The sequence below is a fragment of the Mobula hypostoma genome, chromosome 13 (assembly GCF_963921235.1).
Source record: "Mobula hypostoma chromosome 13, sMobHyp1.1, whole genome shotgun sequence".
NCBI classification, from domain to species: Eukaryota; Metazoa; Chordata; class Chondrichthyes; order Myliobatiformes; family Myliobatidae; genus Mobula; species Mobula hypostoma.
This window is the reverse complement of record NC_086109.1, coordinates 86,988,211-87,008,416: the sequence shown is the minus strand read 5'-3', so window position 1 is coordinate 87,008,416 and position 20,206 is coordinate 86,988,211. Positions and strand designations below refer to the sequence as shown.

The 20,206-nt window shown below is 42.2% G+C and overlaps 1 protein-coding gene across 2 annotated transcripts in view; it reads left to right on the top strand.

Annotated features, from left to right (window-relative positions):
- The window catches only part of slco3a1a (solute carrier organic anion transporter family member 3A1a), a 231,223-nt gene that overhangs the window by 29,955 nt on the left and 181,062 nt on the right, over positions 1–20,206 (top strand). For both annotated transcript variants that reach the window (XM_063066548.1, XM_063066547.1), the window contains exon 2: positions 5,700–6,165. In XM_063066548.1, coding sequence (XP_062922618.1) covers positions 5,700–6,165 — 466 coding nt within the window. The remainder of the gene's footprint in view (positions 1–5,699; positions 6,166–20,206) is intronic.

Here is a 20,206-nt window from a genome sequence, read left to right as displayed (position 1 = left end):
AGTTTGGTGAGACCGTTCTTAAATTACTATTAGTGGAAGCTTGCTGTGCATAAATTGGCTGTTGCTTCCTGCAACGTGTCTTACTTGCACATGAAAAGTAATTCATTGCTTGCAAACTGCTTTTAAGTGTCCTAAGTGCTGAACTCTGAAATGGCCATGCTTTGGAAGCGGTGATTTACTGGGCTCTCTCACAGGGATGTGAAGAGAGAAGAGCTGAGATACTGTCCCACTCAACGCACACAAGATGGTGGAGGAATCAGGTTTAATTATCGCTGGCATATGTCGTGAAATTTGTTGTTTTGCGGTGGCAGTACATTGCAATACATAATGATAAAAAGTATAGAACATTCAATTAAATAAGTAGTGCTAAAAGAGAGCAAAAAGAAGAAAAAGAAAAAAAACAGTGAGGTAGTGTACATGGGGTCAGGAATCTAATAGCAGAGGGCAAGAAGCTGTTCTTAAAGTGTTGTGTGTGTGTCTTCAGGCTCCTGTACCTCCTCCTTGATGGTGGTAATGAGAAGAGAGTACGTCCTGGGTGATGGGGGTCCTTAAAGATGGATGCTGCCTTTTTGAGGATCGCCTTTTGAAGGCGTCCTGGATTCTGGGGAGGCTGGTGCTCATGATGGAGCTGGCTGAGGTTGCAACTTTCAGCAGCTTTTTCCGATCCTGTACAGTGGACCCCCTTCCCCCCAAACCAGACAGTGACGCAACTGGATAAAACGCTCTTCTCAGTTCATCTGTGGAAAATTGCAAGGTTCTTTGGTGACAGATCAAGACTCCTCAAACTCCTAATGAAATGCAGGTGCTGCTGTGCTGTCTTGGTAATTGCATCAAAAAGTTGGACCAAAAGACGTTGACAACCAGGAACTTGAAATTGCTCACCCTTTCAACCGCTGATCCCTCAATGAGGACTGGTGTGTGTTCCCTCAGCATCCCTTTCCTGAAGTCTACAATCAATTCCTTGGTATTATGGACGTTTTTTGCAAGGTTGTCCTCAGCAGGTCAGATAGGATTTGTGGAGAGGAATATACAGTCCCAGTGAAAGGTCTCTGCCTGAAATGTCGATAGGTTGTTGATGAGTTGGGCGGAAGACAATTTCCATGCTGTATATCTCTAGTACTTGATGACCGGAGCGACTTAGCTGAACCTGAGTTGGTCTGGGATTGTCCTCACAAAAGTACCTCAGCCGGATGTGTTGTGTCCAGATGGAATGGAAAAAGACTGCAGGTGCTAGGGTCTGGATCAAAGATAACCTGCTGGAGGATTCAGCAGATTGAACAGCATCTTTGGAGGGAAAAGGAAATGTCGATTGTCCATTTTCCCTCCACAGATGTTGCCCGACCCTCCGAATTCCTTGGGCAGCTCGCTTTCTATGGCGAGGCAGATACTGATGCCAGATACAGCAGATTCTGCAGACGGTGGAAATCCAGAGGAACACACAAAAAATTGCTGGAGGAACTCAGTAGGTCACGCTGCATCTATAGAGAGAATTAAATAGTCGATGTTTTGGGCCGAGACCTTTCATCAAGGTTGGTAGTTTGTCCAAACACTAACCGTAACTTCCACCACAACCATTACCAACTTGCTGCTTTTATGATATTAGCCAGCTCCATATGAGTACTAGCCTCCATAGTATGCAGGTCAACTTCAAGAAGCAGGGCCTCAGAAAGGTGGTGTCCATCATGAAGGACTCCCATTGTCCAGAACATGCCTTGTCTCATGTATTTACTTGATGACTGGAGCGACTTAGCTGAACCTGAGTTGGTCTGGGATTGTCCTCACAAAAATACCTCAGCCAGATGTGTTGTGTCCAGTGTTTTCTTTTTCTCTCTATTATCATGTATTGCATTCTACTGCTGCTGCAAAGTTAACAAATTTCACAACGTATGCTGGTGATATTAAACGTGATTCTGATTCTGATAAGTTGTCCTGTCTATATTCTTTCAACAATAGTGATTACACCTCAAAAAATACTCTAGCATTTGTGGACTGCTTTGAGACATTTTAGAGTCAAAAAGTAGATGCTTAAAAGATACGATAGACCACTGAAATTAATGACCAGGTAATTTAATTACTGTGCTGTTGTTTGGAAAAAAGAATGTTGCCGAGAAACAGTAAGATTTCCCTTCTATTCTTTAAGTAGTGCCTCGGGAGCTTTTATATTCATCTAACTTATAAGGATGAATAGATAAGCCATTAGATTTTTAATCTGAATCACATTGATGGACCCTTCAACGATGCAATGCAACTCAGCTTTAATATCACACATCACACTAAACCAGGAATTAATTCATATCCGTTAAGACTGCCATAGTGACATATCTAGTGGAACTGTTGACCCACCGTACCAAAGCAGCACATAATCTGCCAGAGGAACTCGGGTTGAGCAGCGTCGGCGAGAGAAAAGAAATTGTTGATATTTTGGGTTAAAACTTAGGACCGAAACATCGACAGTTCCCTTCCCTGCTGAGTTCCTCCAGTAGGTTGCCTGTTGCTTCAGACTGCTGCATCTGAAGTCTCTTGTCTCACAAGACCAAAGATCCAGGTTCATTCTTGACTCCGTATGCTGTGGGTGTGGGGTTGCTGTGCTTTCTTCTAGTTGCTTAGGCCTCCTTCCAGATCCCAGAGACATGTGAGTTGGTAGGTCAACTGGTCATTGCAAATCGCCGCTAGTTTACAGGTGTGACATAAGAATGTTCAAGGCCTTTGATGTTAATATGGGGAGAACAAATTATAGGATTAATGTCAGATAAGAGTGAATTGATGTGGATGTGGTAGGCTGAAGGGCATAGAGTAATGAGTAGGAGGAGAAGGTTGGAGAATGGAGTCAAGAGGGATAATAAATCAGCCAGGACTGACAGAGCAGACTCAATGGCCCAAATAGCCTAATTCTGCTCCTCTGACTTTGTATTGTAAAGGGTGAATCTTTGTGTGTGTCATATGTCTTCACCGCCTGGCCTTGGGTGTACGTGACTAGCGACAGAAGCTTCAGTACTACCATGAGATCATGAAAGTCGGGTGAACACAGAGGCGGGACTTGTGAAGAGTGGTGGCAAGTGATGATTGGTTCAGTGGTTTGAGCTGGTGCGAATGTATTGGCCCATTTGCTGCAGCATTTTATATCAGTGGAGTAGGTCTAAAAGTAGAGCGGTCAGGGGCAAGTTTTACCAGGGACTGGATTGCAAATGGTACTGCAGATTGGGCAGAGTGGATGTGTGCTGCAGTGAGTGGGTGGGGGAGGCACATACATCGGGATAAGTATTGTTCTGTCCTAATAAACAAAGTTTTGAAATAGATAAGGGGAATTTGTGAGTGGCAGGATGGAGATACATCTCTACCTAAGGAGGTATAAGGTGTTCCTTCCCTCCGCTGATCTGCAGGTATCCCTTGGGCAAAGTGTAGCCCCTGTTTAGCTTCCCACCCCCTTCCATGGTGGATGGTCATAAGAGCAGCTTTAATGGCCACTGATGCCAGGCAGAAAATCTCTGATGAGTAATGATAATGGCTGGGTCACCCGTCTTGTAAAGACACTGCCCAGAAGAAGGCAATGACAATGCACTCCCTTAGAAAAATTTGCCAAGAACAATCATGGTCATAGACCATGACCGCCTGCGTCATACAACACGACACATTATGATGATGAAGGGGAGTTTTTGTCTTTTTGCTTAGCAGCCAGCTCCGTGAATCTTCGGCCGTAACTTAATAGTCTTATGATTCTTTACAATGAGATTCAGATGGAAAGTGCAGCTTAGACGAGGAGATAAAACAATCAACACTGTAGATATTTGTGGGAGAGAGAAACAGTTAGTGATTCACGATGATGATCTTTCATCAGACCCTTAAGCAATTTCAGACTGATGACTTTTAGATGAAAAGTCCTACCCTGAAGAGCTAACTCTTTTTCTCTCCCCTCAGTTTCTGCCTGACCTGCTGAGTATTTCCAGCATTTCTGTTTGTATCTCAGATTTGCAGTATCTAGATTTGCTGTTTTGGTGACATTTTCAAGAGTTGATTCATTGCTAAATTCTATCCCATGTAAATGAGAAATGATGTTCATAGTGACAGTTCTTTATAAACTGGATTATGGAGAGATAAGTACAGATTAAGAACTGAGTTTCCTTCTTGGGATCGTTTTCCAAGATCTTCCAATGCACCCTAAATATTCAGATCAGCTGGGCAGGCCATTGGTTTTGTGGCTCTTGTGAAGGATTGTAGCTCCAATAGTCTTGCTCTGAGTATCAGCCTTGTTGTGGAATGAGACAAACTCACACCCACTGACTGCATCCTACCACTCTAGGCTGAAAGCCAAGTTGGTGAACCTTCAGTAACTGCTGTGACAATATTCTAATCCTAACACCAGATTTGAGGCCATCTCCATGAGTAAAGAAGAGAGATGGTGGGACAAAACGAGACGTCCCAACCTGAAACATTGGCTGTTAATATAGCTGTTAACATAGGAGCAGAATTAGGCCATTGGGCTCCTTGTGTCTGCCCCACCATTCAATCATGGCTGATTTATTATCCCTCTCAGTTCCATTCTCCTGCCTTTTGACCCCCATAACCTTTGACCTGCACACTAATCAACTAGCTATCATCCTCCATTTTAAATATACCCAATGAGTTGGCCTCCACAGCTGTCTGTGGCCATGAACTCCACAGATTCACCACCCTCATGCTCGAAACAGTCTTGCCTGACTTGCTGAGTTCCGTAAGCATTTCTAGCATCTGCAGATTGTTTGTGGGAAATTAGTTGTACCTTTAATTAGGTGGGCATTGTAAGAGAGAAAAGGGACTGACCAGAGGTTTCATTTACTGTCCCATCTTGAGTATTTATTATGGCATAATGTACCAGAAAGGACAACATGGAACTTGCGTTACAATGTTACATTTTGCCTCTACAATACTGGCTACTTCATGGATCTTGTCTGAAGAAGTAACTGCTAAGCACAGGGGTTCTTATCTGGGGTCCACGACCCACATGGGGCTCCATGGATAGATTCCAGGGATCCATGAAATTGGATGGCAAAAAATTTATATCTTTATTTTCACTAACCTCTAACTGAATTTAGCATTTCCTTCAATTATAAATGTCGGCAACAAGCTGCAGTAGTATTAGCCATTTTTCAGTTATTACAAATATCTCAAAATATCGCTCATCACTGCTTCGAAATTGCGGTAGGTATTAGACCTGCTGCTAGATCGAACGTGATCGCAATTGTCCTGCCTGCGGACACTTATGTGACGTAGCTGGCCAACTACCAGGCAGCCCTGTGATTGGATGTCCAATATGACTTGTGTGTCGCTTTGTCAAAGATTACCCCACAGTTTAATATTCTTACTCAAGCTAAGCAACAAGAGCCTTCTCACTGATGTGCCTTTAAATAATAAAATTTATTTTTAACTTGCCTATATTTTAAATGTATTGTCTTGATATTTAATATGTTAATAAAGAAGCCCATGCATTACTATATCAAAAATTATTTACTATTTTGATAACTCTATTTCAATATAATTGGTTTCTTTTGTAATCCTGTGCATTTTATTTGATAGTTTTAAATACATTATTCTGAAAAGAGGTCCATAAGGCTTCACCAGACTGGCAAAGGGTCTATGGTATAAAAAAGGTTAAGAACCCTGGCTTTGCACTTTGTTGATGAATGCTTTGTGTAACTCCTGTGTAACTCTGGACCTTTCTTCAGGTGAGCGTGCTGACAACATTGGAAAGGAGGTTTAACCTGCAGAGTGCCGACGTCGGAGTCATCGCCAGCAGCTTCGAGATTGGCAACCTGGCCTTGATTTTGTTTGTGAGCTACTTTGGGGCGAAAGGGCATCGGCCACGTCTGATAGGATGTGGGGGCATCGTGATGGCCCTGGGAGCTTTGCTGTCTGCCCTCCCCGAGTTCCTCACCCACCAGTATGAGTACGAATCTGGGGAGATTCCCTGGGGACTGGAAGGAAAGGACCTGTGTGTTGGGAATGTATCAGCCAGCAACCAAGGACCAGAGGCAAAAATCATCTGCAGAAACAGGACTTCCACCAACATGATGTACCTCCTGCTAATTGGAGCCCAAGTGTTACTGGGCATTGGTGCTACTCCTGTCCAACCCCTTGGAGTCTCCTACATTGATGACCATGTCCAGCGGAAAGATTCCTCCCTGTACATAGGTAAGACATTTGGATATGAATGGTATCGTGGGGATATTAATCCCAGGAAAGTCTGAGATAAGAGATCAGTATGAGGAGCCGTACAATCCTGTCCTGCTTCAATTTCTTATGTTCTGAGGTATATTAAAGTTGCTAATTAATTTCTATTCAAGATACAGACGCAGTGTTTCTGAAGGTAAAGTCCTTTGTTTATTGTCATGTCTTGCTGTTGTGGGGTAGGAGAATCTTGTGTAAAATTCATTTTTAGGTCCACCGCATATTTATTCAAATGAGCTTTCTGGTCAAGGAGGAAGAGAGAGGTCTATTCACCTTAATGGAGTCCACACACACTCTCCCTCCTTCTCAGATCAGTTTCAAGTTTATTATTAAATGAATCCGAATCAGGTTTAAAATATCACCTGCACACGTTGTGAAATTTGTTAACTCCGCGGCACCAGTATAATGCAGTACATGATAATATAGAGAAAAAAACTGTGAATTACAGTAAATATATATATAAAAAAGAGTTAAATTAAATAACTAGTGGAATAAAAATAGAAATGAAAAGTAGTAAGGTAGTGATCATGGATTCAATGTCCATTGAGAAATCAGATGGCAGAGGGGAAGCTGTTTCTGAATCGTTGAGTGTGTGCCTTCAGGCTCCTGTACCTCCTTCCTGATGGTAGCAATGAGAAGAAGGCATGTCCTGGGTGGTGGAGGTCCTTAGTGATGGATGCCCCCTTTCTGAGACGTTGCTCCTTGAAGATGTCTTGGACACTACAGAGGCTAGTGCCCATGATGGAGCTGACTAGGTTTACAACTCTCTGCAGCTTACTTCGATCCTGTGTAGGAACCCCTGTGAAGTTTAAAAAGATTTGTGTTTTTTTTCTCTTTCTCTGCACATTGGGTATTGGTCTTTATTATTTGTTAATTGGGTTTCTTGCTTTGTGGCTGTCTTTAAGCAGACAAATTTCCAAGGTTGTATAATTTATGCATTCCTTGATCATAAATGTTCTTTGAATCTTTGAAATGACGCAGTTCACTGTCTTTTTTGATGTATACTGTACGTGATGAATAAATGAATCTGAAATTGATCTGAGAATGAGAGAGAGTGTGTGTGGAGTCCATCAAGGTGAATAGGCCTCTCTCTCCCTCCTCAATTAGACAGCTTGATTGAATAAATATGTGACTGACCTAAAAATATGAATTGTCCAAGTGCTTCTCATGCTCCATAACAGTAAGACATTCTCGTACCTTGCATGAGATTTTTATACACGTTTAGAAACCAATGTTTAGATTTCCAGTTGTCGCTACTTGACCGACCCAACACGAGAAGGTGCCTGGATCATCCCTTCTGACATCACCTGGCAAGCATGAATATCTTTTGCCCCACAACCCCTGCCTTTGGTCAGAGTCTGGTGGTCTCATGCCTAAAACATCTCTGCTCAGCCAAGGCATTGGTTATTTGGTGATGGTGCTAGCAGGCCCATTATCCCCAATTGCTAGTTTTCTCATGGCTGCTATCTGGTATATCTTATCTTGCATTCTATTACATAAGCTAGGTCTGACCTACTTATTCAAGTAGTAGTATATTTTATCTTACACAGTGCTTTATAATATTATGTAAGTTAAGCCTACAGAGTAGATTCATTTCAGTAGTCTGCTAGTTCAGGTTGACACCTTGTAATTGAAGTTTAATAAAGTAATATTAGGCCTTTGACTGGGAAAAGTGGTTCTTTGCTATCATAGAGTATTCTTGGTAATCATATCTAGCATGACAAATGAATAAGTCTATAAGACCAAAAGATAGAAGAGGAGAATTAGGCCATTCAGCCCATCAAGTCTGCTCCACCCTTCAATAATGGCAGATTATTTTTTCTCGAGCCCAATCTCTTGCCTTCTCCCTGCAATCCTTAACCACTTTACTATCACAGTGTGTGCTGGCAATGTCGGAATGGAACCCACAGGTGGAGGAAAGACAGACTCTGATATAGAGATGGTGGCCAGAGTTTATTCATAATAATTCCAACAGAACAACTGTGGCTCAACAGTTGTGAGACGTAACATTCTCAAAACTAGGACCCTGTGATTAGTGCTAATTGGGCGTCCACTTAATTAATACAAGTAACACAGAATCTCCAAGCCTATCTAAATAAACTTAAGAAGTTTATACAGGAAGCGCCAGGAGACCGCATTACAAAGAGCGATTTGCTTGAGAAAATCACGAGGAACTCTAAACGATTAAAGACTCTTATTTAACAACAATTAACCAAATCAGGTGCTCTAAAACCTCAGAGCCCAATGCTCTCTAGTACCCTGCCAAGCCCTAAGAGCTCATTACACTTTACCAATCAAGAACCTATCATTCTATGCTTTAAATACGCCCCACAACTTGGCCTCCTTAGTGGCAAAGAATTCCATGGATTCACCACCCATTGGCTGAGGAAATTCTTCCTCATCTCAGCTTTAAAGGGACATCCCTTAATTTTGAGTCTGTGTCCTTGGGCCTTCAACTCTCTTACCACCACTTTATCCAGGCCTTTCAGTCTCAGGTAGGTTTCAGTGAGACACCCCGCACCCCGCCTCCACCAAATCCTTCTGAACTCCATCAGATACAGGCGAAGAGACATCAAATGCCCTTCATACATTTAGCCTTTCATTCTTGGGATCATTCTTGTTAAACCCCTCTGGACCCCCTCCAGGGCCAGTATATCTTTCCTTAGATAGGTGCCTAAAAAGAATAGATTTGAACCAAACCAAATTAAATTTGATATTGTTTAAATCTAGGGCTATAACCATGTTCTTTAACATTTCATTAGCCAAAGCATTTTCTGATCTATGTTTGAAATGCTTAGGAGTGACTATATATTAATAGCTGATAACTGCCAGTGTTTGCACATTCTTCCCTGTGTTTGTGAAGATTACAAAAGTTTTAAATTTAACCCCAGCCTAAGAAATAGCTCCTGACGAAATTTAGACAGCTTTCCAAATGAGAACAAATTTCTTTCTTGCTGGCAGTGACCCTCAGACAACCTGGGGTTAGTCTCCAGAAGTTAATTATTAGTACTTCAGAATCCAGGTCAGCACCCCTCCTGAACATCATCAAACCCCTTTGTTCCATCTCTGACAACATCAAGACAAGGTCACCTGCAGTCCACCCACTAATTAAACCATGCTGACAAAATACATGTTATCCAAAAGCATCCAGACACTAGGCATCATGAGACAAGAAAATTCTTCCAAAGGTTATCAAATTCAGTTGATAAATATAGGAAAGTGTTTCTTTTTAAAAATATATGATTTAACAGTATTTGTTTACTTTGTGAAATATATTACAACATACAACAGATGTTTGATCATAAGACTGAAAGGCAGGAGCAGAACTAAGTTATTTAGTCCATCTAGTCTACTCTGCCATTTGATCATGGCTAATTTACTTTCCCTTTCAACCACATTTTCCTGCCTTCTCCCTGTAATCATTGATGCCTTTATTAATCAAGAACCTGTTAACCTCCGGTTTAAATATACCCTATGACTTGGCCTCCATGGCTGTCTGTGGCGATAACTTCCACAAATTCACCACTCACTGTCTAAAGAAGTTCCTCCTCATCTCTGTTCTGAATGAACGTCCTTCTGTTCTGAGGCTGTCCTCTGGCACTCTCCATGTCGATCTTTCTAGGCCTTTGAAAACCAAATTGTGTGCAGAGAAACACTAATGATCCATAGTCTAAATATGTCTGATGTCTGAATAATGTTTGGGTGCAAGGATTTTGGACTAGAAATCTTCTATATTCTCTTTACATAACTGGAGTCTCACCATATGTGGGTTGGCTGAAGGTTTCTCTATCCATTTTGGCTTTATAACTTGCATGTGTATAGTACCTGTAATGTGATATAATCCTTTAAGGCATTTCAGAATAGTATTAGCAAAGACAATGTTGACACTTAGATGCATAAGAAGGAAATCATGCACAATGATGAGAGGGGTTGAAAGAGATAGGAATATACCTGAATTTTAGGCCTTTGCATTACCTGTAAAATTATGAATTTTGGCTAGAGGGAGTGATAAAGGGATGATTTTTCATCTTCTTCTTGGGTCTCTAGATCCCAGTGGAGCTTAAGCCATCGATGACCATCTCCACTGTCCAAAGTCGATGGCATAGTTGGAGTTCATTAATGTTTCTGCAATCCATTGCATCCACTGTACAGGGGATAGGCCTATACAGCTTCACCAGAGCCCTGTTGGCCGGCCTTACCCATTTCCATGGGACGTAGGCTTGGACCTTGAGAGGCAAAGGGATGATTGCTCGCGTTAAATTGACAGTAGGGAAATCGAGCCGAAGAGCAACTTGTTGATGTGTGAAGTGAACTGGGCTGACCACAAGAATAAGAAGCCAAGTTCATAGTATGGAGGGTGGTGAGGGCTTCATAGGCCTGAAGTGACCACTTTACACAGAAGAGATAGTAAGAGGTTTGAAAATGGGAGGGAGAGAGGGAGATCTGAAACGATAGGAGAAGACAGGAGGGGGAGGGATGGAGCTGAGAGCTGGAAAGTTGATTGGCAAAAGGCAGAATTTTCTACAGAAGTGATTTACCATTGCCGCCTTCTGGGCAGTGTCTTCACAAGATGGGTGACCCCAGCCATTATCAAAACTCTTCAGTGATTATCCGCCTGAGGTCAGTGGTTGCATAACCAGGACTTGTGATATGTACCAGCTGCTCATACGACCATCCACCCCCTGCTCCCATGGATTCACCTGACCAGAGGGGCTAAGCAGGTGCTACACCTTGCCCAAGAGTGACCTGCAGGCTAGTGGAGGGAAGGAGCTTCTTACACCCTGTTTGATAGCGATGTACCTCCACCTCACCATCCAAAGGGCCCCGAATTCAATGTTTGTTCAGTGGTACGTTGGCAATTATTGCTCAGGCTGATGGTGAGTGCATCAGTGTTAACATGCAATCATTGGAAAGGAAAACTGCTTCTGATCACCGTCCAGCAATATATGAAGGGGTGGGTATCCCATCTGAGGATTGTCCCTGGTGATGACATCCTTCACAGTCAAGGAGTCTGATGTTACTCTAGCAGGGAACAACATCCTCAGCAGAGAGGTCAAAAAGAAGAGGCTGCCAAAAAAAATGGCTGAGTGTCCACTGTTCAGAGAGTACAACATTGCTGGCACAGTAGACTGGCATGCTGGTATTCTGTTCCACAGAATGATTAGTGGGGATTTAATCTTCAAGACCTTCCATGTTGTGTTTTCATTCTCAGTCATGAGGAATTTGTGAAGAATGGTATTGAAAGAGGGTTGGTATGCAACAATGCAATAGAGGAAAAGTTGTGGCTATAGGTGTGGGTTTAGACCATAAAACCATGAAATTGCCATGGTTCCCCTTTAATGCTCCTTTCTCCCTAATTATGCCCTAATTTCAGTTATTAGATTTCCCAATTGCTGCTAATTTACCTAATTACAGTACACCTGGTTTTCATCAGAGACTGTGAAATAGGTACGATGGCTTCTCTATCACAGGTTGCCAGTTTGTTGGTTTATACTCGTGTGATACCTCGTTCTCTTGTCTGCTTAGAACCGTTAGTTCTAAGTTTAGTTGCAAGTTCTGCTCTAGTTTCAAGATAGTCCCTGTAGATCCCGTCTCCTTGTCAAGATTCCTCCGGTTTACTGTTCTACGTTCACATCTACGCCAGCATCCCCAACTCAGTCGATGTGCCCGTGTCCTACACTTGGGTTCTGCTCAGTCGCCCCGTGTGACAGAAATAGGCTAATTGGCCCATTGTGTCCACTCCGCCTTCCACCTTGGCTGACTTATTATCACTTACAGTTCTGTGCAAACGTCTTAGTCACATACTGTATATATAGCTAGGATGCACAGTCCTGTAGTCATTTTATGAATTGGGCTGTACTGCTGTCAGAAAAAAAGAATTCGTGACATATGTGTGCGATGTATGAGAGTGGGAATGGGGCAATAGAGGGGTATTGTGGTTGGGCAAAGGGGAAGGGAGAGGGGAGGGAGTGGGAAGCACCAGAGAGTAATGATCAATACACCAATTGCTTGGAATCAAATGACCCCGCCTGGTTTCTCAGGGCTGGATAGGTCTGCACCCATGCCACCTGCCTGCCATGGCACCCCTTCTCTGCCACCTGTTCCGCACCCCTCCTGCGGTGCTCCACCCTCACCATTCCCTACATTCTTTGCTCCCACCAGATTTACAAACTTGCTCTCTGCTCCACATTGACAAATACAGTACTGTGAAAAAGTCCTAGGCATCCTAGCTATATAGAAAAGTATATGTCTGAGGTTTTCGCACAATGCTGTAATCCCATTCTTCTGCCTTCTCGTCGTAATCTTTGACACCCTTACTAATCAAGAACCTATCAACCTCCACTTTAAATATACCCAATTACGGCCATTTCTGGCAATGAATTCCACAGATATACCATCTTCTGGCTAAGAAATTCCTGCTCATCTCTGTTGTCTATGCCCTCTGGTCCTAGACTCCTCCACTGTAGGAAACATGCTTTCCATGTCTGGCATCTTCACTACCTTCATATGCCTCTTCCTGTACCTTGACTCTGGGGGATGCTTGAAATGGGGTCAGCAATCTTTGTCTTTATAGTGTAGCATACAACTTTGACCATGGAAACTGATTTCTGTCTTGTACCATATGTGGGGATGGGCTGAGGTATGGGGAATAAAGTTGAAGGGGCAGGATAATTAGTATTCATCCTGTCTTACCCATAACGTGTGCAGTCGAGCCAGTGGGTGCTAATTTCTCTTTCTCCTCAGTTCTATCTCAGATGTTATGAGAGATAGCTGTCCACAACTGCCCTTCTGACAGAGGTCAGCTAACCCAGTATATTGTCATCAGTGGCTTGGGCCATCCTGATTTATGTGGCCGAGTGCCTCACTGGTTGAACCAATCTCAAGTAGTGCTGAGTCGGAGTACAGGAAGGAGATAGAGAGCTTAGTAATATGGTATTGTGAAAATGACCTTTCCCTCACTGTCAGCAAAATAAAGCAGCTGGTTATTGGCTTTAAAAAGAGTGCCTGCTTGTGCCTAAATGAGTAACGTTGACAGTGAGAGGGCTGAGAGCTTCAAGTTCCTAGATGTGAGCATCAACAATCGCCTGTCTGGTCCAACAACATTGATGTGACCGCAAGAAAAACTCCCCAATGTCTCTACTTTCTCAGGAACTTAGAGAAATGTCCCTGTCGACTCCTCCCAATTTTATTGATCCACCCTAGAAAGCATTCTGTTTGTAGAACTTTGCAAGAGTCTTTGTTATACTTCTGACTATCTACCTACGTAAACTTATGCCTCTCATAAAATCAGGCCTCCCCTCAGCCTCTGACACTATATCCAACCTCTCATTCTGATTCAGGTCCTGGTGAACTTCTTCTGCATCTTCTCCAAAGCCTCCACATCCTTCCTGTCATGGCACCAGAACTGTCACAATACTCCAGACATGGTCTATCCAAAGTGTTATACAGCTACAAAACAACTCCCTGACTCTTATTATCAGTGCCCCTTGACCAATGAAGCCAAGCATGCCATATGATCTCTTTACCATCCTAACGACGTAGGATGCCACTTTTGGAGAGCTATGAACTTGGAACTTTCTGCATGTTCATCTTCCTAAAGCAGGGGTTCAATTACCAACTCATGCAAAATACTGGAGGAACTCAACAGCTCTGCAGGTCAGTCCTGATGAAAGGTCTCAACCCGAGTCGTCAACTGTTTATTCCCCTCCATAGATGCTTCCTGACTTGCTGAGTTCCTCCAGCATTTTCCATGTGTTACTCTGGATTTCCAGCATTTGCAGAATCTCTTGTGTTAGAGATTGACTCAATTCCGTAGTGGAACTTTGCTGCGTAAACTCTACTTTTGGTATTCCCTGACATTGCACTGCAGGAATAAGTAGTTGACCGCAAATCGCTTGAGGGAATGTGAAAAGGGTAACATTTTTAATGCAGCAATTTGAAAAAGGAGAACTTTGATCTTGAAATGTGTATCATTGGATAGCTAATAAAATTGCCCTGCTTGTAATTATTTTTTCAGATTTTATAGATCTGATATCCAAAGAAACGGATAGGAAATATCAGAGGTGGGGAAGAATGAAGCACAAATACTGCTTTATTTTTGCTGTAGGTCACAGCTGAGGTTTGACTCATACAAGGAGGAAAGTCAGAGATCTGGGAAAGTGATTAGCCAGGTTTCTGCTAGAATGTCTCTGAACTGGTGTCAGAATTCATCATTCATTCCCACAGAACTTCTCACACTGCATGACTACTGATAACCTGACTCACAGATAGCTTTTGAAGGTAACCAGCTGTGGAATGAAACTTTTATATCAGATTGTGTCTCTAAATTATTTAAAAAGTGTTTCTTTGAAAGCTGTGGGACTTTAATAATGAATGAGGTAGTGTGGTGGACGCATTGGTCTAACCAGTCGTTGCTGCATCTGCAGGTCAGAGTAATCAACACTCAGTGATCACTGTATTAGTTACACTTGCACACTTGCTCATTAATGCAGGTATCTAATCAGCCAAACATGTGGCAGCAACTCTGTGCATAACAACATACAGACATGGTCAAGAGGTTCAGCTGTTGTTCAGACCAATCATCAGAACGGGGAAGAAATATGAGCTAAGTGGCCTATGGAATGGTTTGCAGAAGAGCATCTCTGAAGGGACAACATGCCAAACCTTGGGGTGGTTGGGCTACAGCAGCAGAAGGCCATAAACATACACTCTGAACAGGCTGTTGCCATGCCATACATTTGCTAATCCAATGAATTCAGAATGTTCAAAATCTGGAGTATACAATGCTAATATTGAGAAGCTCAACCTATCCTGATTCAGTATCAATGTCTGAAATATTGACCTATTCGTTGCCCTGTTAAAGGTCTTCTTGCTTCCTGTACCCAATAAAATGGAGGACATTCCTTGAATGTGATGGAGATGTGTGGGGCAATTATTTTTACACAGAGAGTGGTAGGTGTCTGGAATGGGCTGCCATAAGTGGTGGTGGATGGAGATATTCTAGTGGAATTGGCTTATTATTGTTCAAAGTTCAAAGTAGATTTATTATCAGAGTGCATATATGTCACCATATATAACCCTGAGATTCATTTTCTTGTGGGTATACACAATAAATGTATAGAATAATAATCATTACAGAATTAATGAAAGACTGGCCATTTTGGACATTCAACTAGTGTACAAAAGACATCAAAGAGACACCTTCCTGATGGAAACAGCGAGAAGAGAGCATGTCCTAGGTGGCGGGGGTCCCTGATGATGGATGTTGCTTTCCTGTGACAGCGTTTCATGTAGATGTGGTCAGTGGTTGGGAGGGCTTTACCACTGATAGAAGGGGCCATATCCACTACCTTTTGTAAGAGGCTGATAGACAGATACATGACTATGCAGGAGAAAAGGGGTTAGGATCATGTGCAGGCAGAAGTGGTCTAGTTTAAGTCAGCAGCATGTTTGATGCAGATATCATGTGCTGAAGGGCCTGTACCTGTTCTGATCTATCTCCAGACCACTGTTACCCTATATTTGGGACAGCCCATTGTCCCAACTGGCACGTGGAACAGGAGAAGGATCTAGACCCTATTTCAAGCTCGAACAAGGATCCCTTCAGCATTACGGCAGGCTTTAAGAGCTTCTGGAGTGCTTGCAAACTCCAGGTGACATCCTGGATGGCTGGGCACTGAGTCTGCACCAGAACTCCTCATCCTGCCTGCCTTCAGGCCTTTCAGCTGTGTGAGGCATAGTAGCTAAGGGTTGAGCCTTCTCTCAGCTGGTGAACATCAGGAGCCTAGGCTGTCTGTCAAAAGCCCAAAAGCACAACGGTCAAATGTGGCACCCCAAACTATTTGTTTCACTGACTCAAAGAAAACTGATGCAGGCCATTCACCATCTGCTCCTGTACCCTCTTGCCTCTCCTGCATTTGACCCAACATTTCTATCATCCACTGTCTTTCCCTCCTGATGTCCAAGCCAGCAGCGCACTATGTGTTGTCCCTGACAACTGATGAGCTCAAAAAGGACAACTGAACATATTGCCAAACGTACCAAATGGGCCACTGAGGAAGTCTCCAAAGATAAAAAAGATAGCGCGCAATGTGAGTTCTTGTTCAGATCTATGTCACATTAGGAAATGCAGGCATATGATGATATTTTAGAATTTAATTTCCTAACCAGTCACAATGAGCCTGCAGTCTGCAGAATGAGCCATTAATAAACACGCTGTGGACAGTGAATTAGGTTCACCTGCTGGTTATGTTAATGACAGCTGCAACATTAGAGTCAGCGTAAACCTCTACAATCTAATAAATCTGCAGGAAGATGACTCAAAATCTGCCACAAAACTCAAGCTGGCTTGTTGATATCACTTAGAAACCTGCAACCTCTCTGCAAATCTATTTAAGGGGATTCTACTACTAAAGCATCTTTACTCCCTTCCACTGTCTGCTTCCTGCAGGGATCAATCTCTCCATGATCTGTTGTACATCAGTCCCCCCCCCCACTAATCTCCCTCCCGTCACTTATCCCTGCAAAAGGAAAACGTGTCCATTCACCTCCTCCCTCATCGCCATTCAAGGCCCCAAACAGTCCTTCCAGGTGAGGAAATACTTCACCTGTGAGTCTGTCTGTTGTATCTGGTGGTCCCGCTGCGGCCTCCTCTAAATTGCTGAGACCCAACCTAGATTGGAGACCATTTTGTTGAGCATCTTGCTCCGTCCACAACAAGCAGAATTTCCCAATGGCCAACCATTTTAATTCCACTGTCCATTCCCATTATGACATATTCCCATGGCCTTCACTACTGCCGCAATGAGCTCACTCCTGTGTTGGGGGAGCAACATCTTATGTTCCGTCTGGGTAGCCTCCACCACCCTGATGGCATGAACATTGATTGCATAACTTCCTCTCGCCCTCCTCTCTTTTACCTTTCCCAATTATGGTTCCCTTCTTACTTGCTGTCTTCTCCTTACTTTCTTTCTTTTCTTTCTTTCTTTTTAAATCTTTTTATTGAGTAAGTATACAAAAAAGGTAAGCCATATAAACATTAATACAATGTTAAAGTATAATAAAATTCCAAAAGATAACAATACCAAAAAGAAAATACTACAAACAATGTAATTTAAGCTTAAGAAACCAAGATAACATAATAGTATACTAGATTTTATATATATCAATGGAAAAAAAGAAAAAAAAAACCCCAAAAAAAAACCCACCGTGCAACTAACTAAAAGCAAAGCAAAGCAATGGGCTAACTTGAAACCAAACAGAGTTAAACTTAAAATCACGTCCTCAATCCCGACCTCCATTAAAACAGTGAAAAAAAACAAGAAGGGTAAATATTACATTAAATGAAAATATCGAATAAAAGGTCCCCAAATCTGTTCAAATTTAAATGAAGAATCATAAAGGTTACTTCTAATTTTCTCCAGATTCAAACATAAAATCGTCTGAGAAAACCAAAAAAAGGTAGTTGGAGCATTAAGCTCTTTCCAATGTTGTAAGATGCATCTTTTCGCCATTAAAGTAAGAAATGCAATCATTCTACGGGCTGAAGGGGAAAGGTTACTAGAAATTTTAGGTAGTCCAAAGATAGCAGTAATAGGGTGAGGAGAGATATCTATATTTAATACCTTAGAAATAATATTGAAAATATCTCTCCAAAAAGTTTCCAAAGTAGGGCAAGACCAAAACATATGAGTTAAAGAGGCTATCTGCCCCGAACATCTATCACAGAAAGGATTAATATGCGAGTAAAAACGCGCTAACTTATCTTTGGACATATGTGCTCTATGCACCACTTTAAATTGAATTAGGGAATGTTTAGCACAAATAGAGGAAGTATTAACTAATTGTAAAATCTGCCCCCAATCATCCACAGAAATGGTAAGCCCCAATTCCTGTTCCCAATCTACCCTAATCTTATCAAATGGAGCTTTCCTAAGTTTCATAATAATATTATAAATCATAGCCGATGCACCTTTCTGACATGGATTAAGGTTGATTATCGAATCTAAAATATATATAGGAGGAAGTCCTTACTTTCTATTACCTCTGTCTGGTTCCTCTTCTCCTTCCCTTTCTCCCATGATTCACTTTCCTCTTCTATTATATTCCTTCTTCTTCATCAGCCCTTTACCTTTTCAACCTATCATGCTCCAGTTTCTCACTTCACCCCACTCCCCCACCGCCACGATACTTCCCCCTTCACTTGGTTTTACCCATCACTTTCTAGCTTGCACTCCTTCCCATCTCCCACACCTTCTTATTCCGGGCTTCTTGTCCCTTCTTTTCCAGTCCTGATGAACGTTCTTGGTCCAAAGCGTTGGCTCTGTATTCCTGTCCATAGCTGCTGTCTGACCTGCTGAGTTCCTCCAGCGTTTTCTAAGTGTGCCTCTCTACACACCTGCGTAACTGCATAATGGTCAGTAAGTCAGACTCGGCCAGTTTGAATGAATGACACTCAGCCAACTCCATCATGGCTACTCACTTCCCTACCATCAACACCTTCAAAAGGCGATGCCCCAGGATCGGAATTAGGTCTAGTATCACTGGCATATGTCATGAAATTTGTTGCTCTGCTGCAGCAGGTGAGAGGGCAAATTCATGGCAGATGCAATTTAATGTGAATAAATGTGAAGTTATCCACTTTGGTGGCAAGAACAGGAAAACAGATTATTATCTGAATGGTGGCCGATTAGGAAAAGGGGAGGTGCAACGAGCCCTGGGTGTCATTATACACCAGTCATGCAGGTACAGCAGGCAGTGAAAAAGGCGAATGGTATGCTGGCATTCATAGCAAGAGGATTTGAGTACAGGAGCAGGGAGGTACTACTGCAGTTGTACAAGGCCTTAGTGAGACCATACCTGGAGTATTGTGTGCAGTTTTGGTCCCCTAATCTGAGAAAAGACATTCTTGCCAGAAAGGGAGTACAAAGAAGGTTCACCAGATTGATTCCTGGGATGGCAGGACTTTCATATGATGAAAGACTAGATCGGCTAGACTTATACTCTCTGGAATTTAGAAGATTGAGGGGGGATCTTATTGAAACGTATAAAATTCTAAAGGGATTGGACAGGCTAGATGCAGGAAGATTGTTCCTGATGTTGGGGAAGTCCAGAACGAGGGGTCACAGTATGAGGATAAAGGGGAAGCCTTTTAGGACCGAGATGAGGAAAAACTTCTTCACACAGAAAGTGGTGAATCTGTGGAATTCTCTGCCACAGGAAACAGTTGAGGCCAGTTCATTGGCTATATTTAAGAGGGAGTTAGATATGGCCCTGGTGGCTAAAGGGATCAGTGGGTATGGAGAGAAGGCAGGTACAGGGTTCTGAGTTGGATGATCAGCCATGATCGTACTGAATGGCAGTGCAGGCTCGAAGGGCCGAATGGCCTACTCCTGCACCTATTTTCTATATTTCTATATAAAGACTGTGAATTGCAGTAAGAAGTATATTTCTTTTTCAATATTTTTATTGATGTCTTATATTAAAAAATACAAAGAACAGTAAGATATATAATATATATCGATTACAATATATTGGAATCACAAATATAGCTTCATTACCCCATATCTGTATACATTAAATTTAAACATAATATTGAAAAGATATACTTCGTTATACAAAAAAAAACATCTAAATCCACTACCAGAAAAAAAAAGCAGCTGTTTGGTTTAAAAAAAAGAAACAAATCCTTATCGTAAAATAAAGCATATTGTTAGCCAACATCTGTGCTTAATAGCAAATCAAAGATTTAGAAAATAATTCAGAAAAGGTCCCCACAATGTTAAAAAAACTTGTCTAGGTTCAGAAATTGAACAGCGAATCTTCTCTGAATTTAAACATGACATAACATCATTTAACCAATGAGTATGAGTAGCAGAGTAGCATCCTTCCTTCAACAATGCCCTCCTGGCTATAAGAGACATAAAGGCCAAAATATGCAAACCATGTGACTCCAAAATAATATCATTTCCTCCAACAATACCAAATAAGACGGTCAAAGGATTAG